Below are 11,201 nucleotides of genomic sequence, written 5' to 3' on the forward strand. Positions count from 1 at the left end.
GTGCCAGCTTACGAGTTACCATGTATGTAACTTCGTGGGTAATTATTTTTTTTGGATATTTTCATTTTTTTATGTATGGTTTATAATTTAGACAACTCATTAGTGACCACTGGGTTGGAGCAGTTGTCGTCAAAAGTCTTGTCCAAGGACATTGAAGAAATACTGTCTCTTCCCACATACATACGTCACGCATACGTCACACACACACGTCATACCTGCGTGTAAGAGAACTCGAGCCCAGTAATGGAGAGGAAAACCTCCCCTACTGTGATCACAAAGTACTGTGGTATCATCCAAGCAATATTAATGTTATTCGTGTTCACGTCCTTTAACACCCCTGATGACGTATTCATGGCTCTGACGTCATCACCTACCACCAGAACTACAGTATACACCCCTCCAACCCCGACCTCTAACCGGCCCTCGTATTCAGATGTACCAGCGTATATTCGGTAACTTGATCTGTAAAAGCATGCTGTGTTACGTCACTGTTACGTCATACCTTCATGCTATAGTATTAAAAAAAATACGTCATCGAAAAATGACGTGAACTCACGCTTCTAACGTCAATTACTTTTATAATAGATTCTGTAAGGATTTGGTGACGTCATAAACCCATGACGTTACCAACTAATGACGTCATTACTCACGTGCCACTTTTAACTTGTACAGGTTTCGATCTTCCTTTGGCAGGCACTGTGACCTCATAACCAGACGCGTTGACCACTATGTTTGTGACATCATAAGGGTTTAGAAACGTCACAGAGGATCTTCCATTCTCAGGTTTCGCGGTCGCCATCTCGCTCTATCGATATTAATGTTCATTTATTAAAATATTAATTGAAAACATTAAGTAATTCAGTTTAAAGGATCTTCTGTAAATTGTTATATTATGATCTCGATGACCGATGTTTCGTCCCATACGCCATGCAATAGAGATACATACACCATAAATAGATACATAGCATATCTATGCACTATACGGTACTAAAACCTATATAAGCTCTTGGGCATAATTTTCGAGACCCGTCAATTCGACAACGTTTGTTGCGTAGTGTTACGTATCATGGCGTAGTGTTACGTATCATGGCGTAGTGTTGCGTAGGCGTAGTGTTGCGTAGTGATGCGTAGCATGGCGTAGTTACGTAGCATGGCGTAGTGATGCGTAGCATGGCGTAGTTACGTAGCATGGCGTAGTGATGCGTAGCATGGCGTAGTGTTGCGTAGCATGGCGTAGTGATGCGTAGCATGGCGTAGTTACGTAGCATGGCGTAGTGATGCGTAGCATGGCGTAGTGAAGCGTAGCATGGCGTAGTGTTGCGTACACCATCAGCGTACTTGTCGCTAAGTGCCATGTCCAGGAACACCCCCCCCTCAATATTTAATTCGACTCACCAACATCGAATGTTCCCCCAGCAGCCCGGATATGACGTAATCAATCACTTTTCCTTCACCGGAAGTTACGTTAAAGTTAGTTTGTACCTCATTTCCTACACACGTGACGTGGGATAAGGTGAAAGGTTCCTTTGTTTCTACGAACTTGAACTGGGTGTCGCTAATCTGTGGTGGTATATTGATGTAGCTTTAATTTTATACGCAATATATAGTAGGGTGTGGGAAGATGGGACACCTTTTCGTTTAGTTTTCTCTTTCCATTTGGAAGTAAACAAAGAACATTCAATGAATTATAAAACCGTATCCTCACGACTTCCACAGACCGTTGATAATTCTTTAAAACACGATCAGGCTATTTGGATATTATGTATTAAAGATGTCCCATCTCCCCCCACCCTACTATATTGATTATAAATAAGAGACTGATGATGTCATCGTGCGAAATATTTCTTTTTTAGTAAATTATTTGCTGGACTTGTTTTTTATCTGTCACATACTTCAGAACACTTGATTGTTTATTTCGTCACGAGAATCGTCCAACTTCATCAGCATTAGTTCAGGGCCAGATATAACACAGTCATATATTATTACAATATTTTTACCTTTTCTGTTCCCACCATAATACCGTTGTAATCTGGATTCGATGACGTCATAGTGACGTCACAAGGAGATAGGTTGATGACGCGGACAGAGAATTGATCGCTAGGTGGCAGTGGAGTTAAATCAGCCTAAAAACGTCATTACGCCTCATATTATGTTGTATTCTGTCACTATCAGGCATAAAGCAAACCCCTTTGTCGTATTTTCCATACCAGATGAGCCGTTGAAAGATTATTTATACTTCATTATAATGCGTCAAAATTGATAATAATATCCATAATATTATAAGTTATTAATTATTCGATAATTAATTAGTTTTTACATCGATGGCAAACTGTAGACCAGCTGCAAACAAGAACGATACTCCCGCCAAAATCAAACCAGCCGTCATTTTTTTGAGGGGGGAAAAGTTCACGTTATAGTAACGTAATAATGGGTATAGTGTCGTCTCAAACAAAGGTATCAATGTGATGATTAGAAGTGGGTTGATGACGTCCATTTGGTCGGGTTTCATGTAGAAACTGCCCTGTAAATGTAGGTTGGGTTACGGCTTATAGTCGGGTGGGGGAAGATGGGACACCTTTTCATTTTATTTTCTCATCTCATTTGGTAGGAAACAAAGAACATTTAAAGAATTATAAAACCGTATTCTCGCGACTTCTATAGACCGTTGTTAATTGTTTAAAACACGATCAGGATATTTGGATATTATCTGCTAAAGGTGTCCCATCTTGCCCCCCACACCCTACTATATACCACAGGAGGTTATATATCATGGGTTTTGTTGGACAGAGGATTGAACAGGACATTGAAGTGTTAGAATGTAACTTTGTGGGTGATTTTTTTTATGAGGTTGATAGTTTAAACAACACATTAGTGACCACTGGGTTGGAACAATTGCAGTTAAGTGTCTTTCCAAGGACGCATACATCTCTAATTGTAGCGGCATCGAGCATTACTTCGACTAAACTAGGGAGCTGGTCTATAAGCCATTGACAACGTATTATATTGTTTTAAACCCAGCAACATACACAAGCCACCCACCCACGTCCCGTCCAACTGCAAAGCTTGCAGCGTCCACCTGGAGCCTTGTTGGTCGAAGAGAGCCCAGAAAAAAGGGAGAGGGGTGAAGAGAAGAAGAATCCCCATGACGTATTTAGTGTCACGCTTTAGTGATTCCTGTCGGGGTAATTATGATGAATTGAAACAACCTCTCGGGTTGGTGGTGTAAATAAGACAAGGTATGCTTGTGTTTGAACAATATTCAAGCGTAATTGCCCAAAACTTATCATACTCAAATATATTAAGTCGGCCATGGCCCAAATTAAACTTTTGGACAGCGAGCATGAGGTAAAATTTACCCAACCCTCCTAATGCTCCCACTCACCACACCCTTCTAATGCTTCCACTCCTCCCAACCCTCCTAATGCTCCCACTCCTCCCCAATGCTCCCACTCACCGGAGCATCCGCGTAATCCACCCAATGCTCCTCTCCTTCCTCGTTTTTTCTCCTTCTCCACTTGTTACGTAACGCAGAGTAAACACATTTACAAAACTTCCAGAATATGCTGCCCTCCAACGGAACTTGGGTGTAATATTTCGTCCCCGCGAAAAAGAATCCTGGAAAAAAATCAGTTTTGGTTAGTCTAAAATAACCAACCCTGGCCTGGATTAGAACCCAGGACCCCTACAACTTAAATATAATGTTTTATCTATACCTTCGAATACGATAGCGAAGATCACGAAGAGAATGGAATTAGCAGCAAAACCACTGTCGTTAAAACACCTAAACCCCATGGCTAAAACTACTTGAGAAAACTTGTCAAATAAAGCGAGGCTGCTAAACCCATAATACAATACATTGTGCCTATAAACTCACACCCCGTCCTGGATTCGAACCCACAACCCCTACACACTCACCTACAGCTACCAGCATCAGCAAACCAGGAACCCCGAAAGCCACAGTGAAGCATTCATCGTACTTAGGCCCATGATGGCCGGGGTAACAATCAAGGTCGGCTCTGAACATTGGGGTTATGAACTTCGATATAAGAGCACCAGCGTTGATGGAGAAGTAGAACATGGCGAAGTATTGACTCAAGTATAAAACCTGGGAAGGGATATGAATAATGGAACGAATGTAATTTGTTTATCTTATTGTCGAGGACACGGGATTCCGGCCAGATGTGGCCCGTTATTCCAGCACAGATTGAAAGTATGAATGAATGTAACTTAACACCTGGAAGGGGTATTGGTTAGTGCAACTTATAAATCCTCGCTCGCAGGGCGGGGAAAATCTGGGAGTGAGGCCCTTTAAAAATGACTTGAGATTTGGTCACATTTGTTTGATCACTTTCCTACACTACGTTTCGTACGTCCGAAAGGAACTTGCTCGGTTATGCTGTTCCTGTTCTGGGCAAAACCTCTATTATTTGACTAAATCCGGACCACAAAACAAAGTAGCGTCACAAAGTTCCTTAAATACCTGGTGCGGTTTAAACTGGTCGCCTCCAAACGATGACACGCATGGCTTGATTCCCCCCGTGCCAACCGCTATCAATAATAAACCGAACATTGAAAGTATCCTGGAATATAAGGTCGGTTAGTTGGTGTGAAATATCTGCCTGGTTAGTCGGTGCACTAGCATTTGTTTGGAAACGTTTCGACGCCCTATACATATATATATATATGCCAAAAAACTGATTTGAAACACAAGTCGTTTAAAATACGCCACAGGTATAAAAAGTACTTGCACACAAAAAAACTAAAGGGCATTGCTACTAAACCGTAATAACTACTATATAGTGGGGTAAGACTCTACACCATTAACACATAGTATCCAAATATTCTGATCGTATTTTAAACAATTAAAAACGGTCTATGGGAGTTTCGAGGATACGGTTTTATAATTCTTTGATTGTTTTTGGTTACTACCAAATGGGACGAGAAAATAGAATGAAAGGTGTCCCATCTTCCCCACCCTACTATACATATAGTCATCTATAATAATGCTTGTTATACGTCATAATTACGTGTGTGTCGTGTTTCCTGGTATGAATGGAATCGCTGCTATTGTCTTTAACACGTGACCGATGACGTATACGATGGATAAATAAGCAATGGTTTTATATTTCCCCCAATAAGAATCAGCTATTATACCGCCCACTAGCGGGAAGAAGTAAGCAAGCATGGTGAAGGCGTGGAAGATGGAGGTGGACGTGTCATCGTCGAATAAAAGGAAGTTTCGAACGTATAAGACGAGCACCGCTGTGGGAAGGTGGGTTAAATGGGTGAGTAAATGGATAGCATTAATAAAAGAAAATAAAAATGAATTTATGTAACTTATTTATCCTCGCATGGCGGAGCAACGTCAGTCGTTATAATATGAGTGTTCTGTTTCATACACCTCGTGCCCGCTTACAAGTTACCATGTATGTAACTTATTTATCCTCGCATGGCGGGGCCACGACAGTCGTTATAACACGGGTGTTCTGTTTCATACACCTCGTGCCCGCTTACAAGTTACCACGCATGTAACTTATTTATCCTCGCATGGCGGGTAAGGCAGTCGTTATAACACAGGTGTTCTGTTTCATACACCTCGTACCCGCTTACGAGTAACCACAGTAACCACAACTTTTTACTCATATCTGACGTCGTCATTTCATACGTCACCACTGACGTCATCACACTTACTTCGCATCCCGTAGTAGGAAAATCTTTCGCAGAATTCATTCCCAATTATAAAGAAGACGTGTTTAGGGAATTTCCCTTTTTCCTGTCATAATACATTGATTGTTACGACGCAGCTATTTTTTTAATTTAAGTAGATTTTTGAAACTCAAAATAAAGGCACAAAACGGGTGTTCTGTTTCATACACCTCGTGCCCGCTTACGAGTTATCACGTATGTAACTTTGTGAGTGATTGTTTTTCCCCAAAGCAGGGCAAAGTTTTAACGTCTAAATTGAGTTTCCCATTATCCGCCACAAGAACGAAGTCCAACACACAAGTACAATGAAAGGATATTGACTTATATAAGTGTCCGGTTTATATAAGCGGATGTCAAGCCTACATCATATATTTGCAACCACAGGCAAACTTATAATGCGATGCAACAGAATATTATATATAGTAGGGTGGGGTAAGATGGTTTATATTTTATTTACTTTTATCGTCCCATTTGTTATTAAACAAAGAATATTTACAGGTTTCTATAACCGTATCCTCACGACTGTAAAACAGCGTTGTTAGTTGTTTAAAACATGATCAGGAAATATGGGTTTTGGTGCTAATGGTATCCATCTTACCCCCCCCCCCCACTATACACCAGTTATTTGACCCATATTACCCCATATTACCATTGATATGTCCCATCTTACCCCACTCACCCGATCTCCCCCACCAATTATCTTTGTTTCAGCTTTTTCTTCGTTAATTTCGTTCAGCTCCATCTTGATGACGTAATCACACCCTACGTCATCAGACCTACGTCATCGATAAACAAATTTAAGTTTAAATTACGCCATAATGCAACACGCGGCATTCCTCGAAATGACGTCATAATTAAACAAACAAAGAGCACATCTCGATTGTGACGAAAATGTTTCAAGAATTAATTTATCGTCGATTTTTGAAACGCGCTATTTTAGAATCTTCCATTATCGCCGATTATTACTTCACAATAGCTGCAAACTACTCGTTGTTACGTCACAAACCAAGCCGCGGTGTTTCGTCTGCTCTACATTCCAGAAATCTTCTTTGTTACGTGCATTCATGTGCATCGACGTCACACTGCACAAACAATTGCATTGTTAACAAACAAATAGGTCAAGAAATTAAATAAACAACTCGAAATAATTATAAATTTACTAAAAATAGCAGTTTTTATGAATTTTTACAAATTTTAATGAATTTAAAACATTATTTTTTATTTTAATGATGTTTCTATGGAAATCAGTCATCACATTTTTGCCTAGTCATGATTATTTGTTTATTTTTTCCTCGAATGTTCTGTTGAGTGTTTTGTTCGTAATAAAGATATTTTGTGATCATTTATTAATTGATTACAGCAAAATGTATAGTTTTGAAGGTGATTTTCGGAGCAGTCCCAATGTATCTCTGGGGGGACGTAGCGGAACGGTGGGTTTAGTTATTTATTGAATTTATTTTTAGATCTTTGTGGGGATTTTTGTTTATAAACATGGGGAATTCCTTCACGGGGCTTTACCCCCCTCAAAATCGCAGTCAAAATAAGTTTGAATACTTTTTTTACTTACACAACTATTTATTATGACTTCATACACCTCATGCTCACTGCCAACGAGCCAAGCTAACATTTAAAACACCGTTTCTATTCTAACCTATCCCGTTTACCAGGACCGCTTAACGAAAGCAAACTTGCTGCAAAAAGCTCACGAAGAACGACAGAAACGAGAGGTAGGATAATGTACAAACACATAATGTGTGGTATATACTTAGGAAGTTGGGGAAGTTCTAGTTTGTATAATTGCTTAGCTCTGCCACCAGTGTTGCCAACCGAATTATCCTGGCAGTGTTTCCAATATGTTTACAGTAAACCACTGCTGTTGCTGTTCAGGCTTTTAGTGCAACCAAAGGATACTGGGTTCGGGGCTCTACGCTGATACCGATAGGATTTTAGTATTTTTGTAATATAGATAAGCAGGAATAGTTAGTTACTGTCCAGTCTGCAGAGTATGGCAGTTCCTGACGAGATCTTGCGCGTGCAAGACGGTTATTTTGCGCGCGCGTGCTATTATTGAAAATCTGCGTGCAAAGCATGTACATTTTCAAGCCACGTTAGGAAATCTTACTTAATTTAATACGGATTTTTTTCTTTGTTGGCGTGCGTGGGACAAATTGTGACGTACATCACCAAAAGTCTGTAAAAAAATCGCACGTTCACCTGCCATACTGTGCAGTCTGGGGTTACTGTGGTTCAGTGGTAGGCACTTGCATTGAAGCCAAAGGGATTACCAGGTTCACAAGACCTCAGCCACGTAGAATAAAATACAAATAATTAATATTACAAAGTTTTAGCTGAAACAGTAAAAAATTAGCAACCATACTCTTACTTATTAAGATGCTTTAATGATATTTCTATCTTAGGAGGCTCGGCAGCGGTTACGAGCCGCGATTATTTTGCAATCTTCAGTTCGTTCGTTTCTGCAACGACAAAAAGTTAAAAATTTCCTGCGAGGAAAATTTGAAGAAAAAAAGAAAATCGGCCAAAATTTGGTCGAACTGACGAGATTACTTTGTTATTTTTACGACGAGAAAAAAGTTTCAGATCTTAATAATTTGGTGTGTTATGATTTCTATGTTTGGGTATTTTATAGCCCAAGGAATATTACAGCGATTTGGAAAAAAATTTAAATGTTTAAAAAAATCTTTCTAATTTAAATCAATCACATAATTTAATTAACATGCTTCTGACTGTACAAAGATACAAATTCTTATATGATTACGTTTATTATATGTGTGTTTGTAAACTATTTTAAGCAAACATAAACATCCGTCTTTTACCAACAGACGTGGCTTCTTCAACAAATATTCAAATTCACCCCCGATTGGACGACACAATGTTCAGATTTTCTAAGGAAACAAATATTGGTTAAAACTTGCAGGTGAAGTGGTATTTCTAAGGAATCTATATTGTATGGCTGATAATTTAGACAATCCATTAGTGACCACTGGGTTGGAGAAAGTGTCTTGCCCAAGAACACATACGCCCACAATGGTAGCATCAATGTGCTTTGAAAACACTTCTTGTTGTAAACCTTTACTTTATATATTTGTTTGGCAGGCTGGCAGTATACGCCTTAACCTCGAACACTTGGTACACTCCTACCTTCAGCCCTAGAATTAATCTTTACTGTTTACTTTTGTAAAAACCCCGATCCCATAAGTAACCCCTTTTCCACCCAGAGCCCTCCAAAGTAGCCCATTAAACAACTTTGACTAATGCCTTTGCAGTGACTCTTAGCCGCACTTTTGTTTATATGCCTTATTCTCTAACCCCTATACCTGTATCAGTATATAGCCCAACTTACCCACTTTTACACACATCTCTAGAATCAACCTTTTCTGTTTAACTTCCCCCAACCCCTACTAACCCCCTTTCCCACCCAGGGCCCTCCAAACCATCCCCCCCACGCACATGGCCACGCCCTTGCGAGCCATTGAAGTTCTCACCCAAGCTAAATATTGGGGAGATGATTACATCACAATGTGGGGATTGTTGGTCAACAATGGTAAACAATATTTAATTATTTGTAATAATAAAGTGTTGGGTTTAACAGCCGCCCTTTTTAACTTTCTTTACATCTCGACACTTTAGCAGGTTTCAAACAGCCAGTGTTAATGTTTTAACGACTTACGTTTTGCTGTTAATTCTCTTTTTAATCTTCGCTATGGTATCAAACAGATAAAGTAAAACCATGTTATGTTTTTTAATATTTCCTGCGTTTGGCGACAATCAGTGAAACTGGAAATCTGCAATTCCCCAAAAAAATTAAAAAAAAAACTTTTACCTCCAGGATTCTTTACATCGATGCTCCGAGTATTCGACGTCAAAGTTCCTCACGACCTCGAGCCATCTAGTGGCCATAACCCTCACCTCGTTCTCGCTAACTCGCTTCTACAACTTCTACGACTACCTATGACTTTGCATGAGGCCTCGAACCCAGAATTCCAAATCGATTCCGAAATTTCCGACATTTTTGAAAAGTTTTTTACGGACATGCTTAGTCATCGTATGAATCAGCAAATTTACGACTTTTTGCTTCCGTCGTTACGAGACATGGAAATCATAAACATTGTGAGTTTGAATCATCTTGAAAGGAAAATATTAACTGGCAACACTGGGATAAAGCCGAATATATCTTTGCTGGCATCACTGGTGAAACTACTGGATGGTAAACTCGGTAAGTTTGTTAAAAGGGGAAGAGGGGTGTATTAAGACAGTAAGATTAAGATAAAATTGTTACTTTTGTGTTTAAAACGGGTTACTTTTGTGTTTGACTTGACTAGGACTTGAACACTGGACCCTTATGTTTTACTTATAACCCTCATAACAACNTCCGTACACAGAACAATTGGTGAACCCGACCACCATCCTAACCATCGTTGATTGGTTGGTACCTACACTCCCTCGTGTGGCGAGCGATGATGCCGAAAGTGACGACGACGATTACGTGGAAATCGTTCAACCGGAAACTGTAAAAAAAAACTTCATTTAATCGAAATAATTAGTTTGTGAAAATTTGAAACAGTTCTGGAATTTTTTTAATTGTGATGTAAACGGACCAATGTTCTGATATGAACAAGACAATTCTTTTCTACATGGGTGAGGTCCTTGTAGGTAACCCCAACACCCATACTACTAATGGTTGAGTTATAACACGGGTGTTCTGTTTCATACACCTCGTGCCAGCTTACAAGTTACCACGTATGTAACTTATTTATACTTGCATGGTGGGGCAACGACAGTCGTTATAACACGGGTGTTCTGTTTCATACACCTCTTGCCAGCTTACAAGTTACCACGTATGTAACTTTGCAGGTGACACTGATTCACGGTTTCACACATTTCAAAATTATTTGCAAATCTCATCACTTCCCCAGGAAATTGAAACCTCACTAATCGTTGGTGATTGCCGGTCGTTCTTGAACTCGGAAAATTTCATCAAGTTTTGCACGCGATGTCTCGATGAACGTGATGTTTCTCTACTTGGGGGAATTACCTTCCACTTGCTGGTTAATATGAAGATGCAAATCCATACGAATAGGTGGGGGGGGTTGTATTCTGTATTCTGTATGGGTATATATGGGGGCGAGAATTATGACAGAGTTGGCCCATTACCCTAAACAGCCAGGGTGCTACTATCTAGACCCCACTGAGGCAGTTTATGGACACTCAGTAATAGAGATTCTATTCTATAAGGATGAGGTCTTCTGTGAGGCACACCTGAGACCTGGGATGTAGGTCTATTACCCCAACACCCAGGGTGCTACCATCTAGACCCCACTGAGGCAGTTTATAGACACTCAATAATAGGGATTATAGATTCATAAGAATAGGTGGGGGGGAGGGTTGAGGGGTGATGTCTCTATGTTGGTAGTTTTATTCTATATGGGTGAGTACCACAGCCTTAAAGTTGGCTCAGCCAAAACCCATGTAGTGGC

At 39.9% G+C, this 11,201-nt stretch overlaps 2 protein-coding genes across 3 annotated transcripts in view; one reads left to right on the forward strand and one right to left on the reverse strand.

Moving 5' to 3' along the window:
- The window catches only part of LOC100178449 (solute carrier family 15 member 2), an 8,514-nt gene extending 1,904 nt beyond the window's left edge, over nt 1-6,610 (reverse strand). Inside the window, exons 1-12 of one of the 2 annotated variants that reach the window (XM_002121215.5) lie at nt 6,386-6,610; nt 5,692-5,773; nt 5,028-5,262; nt 4,481-4,580; nt 3,916-4,105; nt 3,455-3,615; nt 3,040-3,174; nt 2,318-2,521; nt 1,998-2,123; nt 1,396-1,560; nt 651-805; nt 216-462 (exon numbers count right to left, since the gene is read on the reverse strand). In XM_002121215.5, coding sequence (XP_002121251.3) covers nt 216-462; nt 651-805; nt 1,396-1,560; nt 1,998-2,123; nt 2,318-2,521; nt 3,040-3,174; nt 3,455-3,615; nt 3,916-4,105; nt 4,481-4,580; nt 5,028-5,262; nt 5,692-5,773; nt 6,386-6,448 — 1,863 coding nt within the window. In that variant the 5' untranslated portion in view covers nt 6,449-6,610. Of the gene's footprint in view, nt 1-215; nt 463-650; nt 806-1,395; nt 1,561-1,997; nt 2,124-2,317; nt 2,522-3,039; nt 3,175-3,454; nt 3,616-3,915; nt 4,106-4,480; nt 4,581-5,027; nt 5,263-5,691; nt 5,774-6,376 lie in introns of both variants that reach the window. The other variant, XM_018815185.2, reaches the window with a different exon arrangement.
- Nucleotides 5,203-10,883, forward strand: LOC108950188 (ubiquitin-protein ligase E3C-like). Its single transcript, XM_026837983.1, has 9 exons — nt 5,203-5,285; nt 7,067-7,136; nt 7,374-7,433; nt 8,124-8,318; nt 8,547-8,641; nt 9,147-9,268; nt 9,554-9,940; nt 10,107-10,234; nt 10,641-10,883. Exons 2-9 carry the CDS (start codon nt 7,071-7,073, stop codon nt 10,881-10,883), a joined length of 1,296 nt encoding a protein of 431 aa, XP_026693784.1. The 5' UTR covers nt 5,203-5,285; nt 7,067-7,070.
- Nucleotides 10,884-11,201: the final 318 nt, after the last annotated feature.

Source organism: Ciona intestinalis, unplaced genomic scaffold (genome assembly GCF_000224145.3).
Source record: "Ciona intestinalis unplaced genomic scaffold, KH HT000043.2, whole genome shotgun sequence".
NCBI classification, from domain to species: domain Eukaryota; kingdom Metazoa; phylum Chordata; class Ascidiacea; order Phlebobranchia; family Cionidae; genus Ciona; species Ciona intestinalis.

Coding starts and splice junctions, on each gene's coding strand:
- LOC108950188 (XM_026837983.1), top strand. CDS start 7,071: ATGTATAGTTTTGAAGGTGATTTTCGGAGCAGTCCCAATGTATCTCTG. Junction 7,434..8,123: donor AAGAACGACAGAAACGAGAG/GTAGGATAATGT, acceptor TTTCTATCTTAG/GAGGCTCGGCAGCGGTTACG. Junction 8,319..8,546: donor TTTCAGATCTTAATAATTTG/GTGTGTTATGAT, acceptor TTTTACCAACAG/ACGTGGCTTCTTCAACAAAT.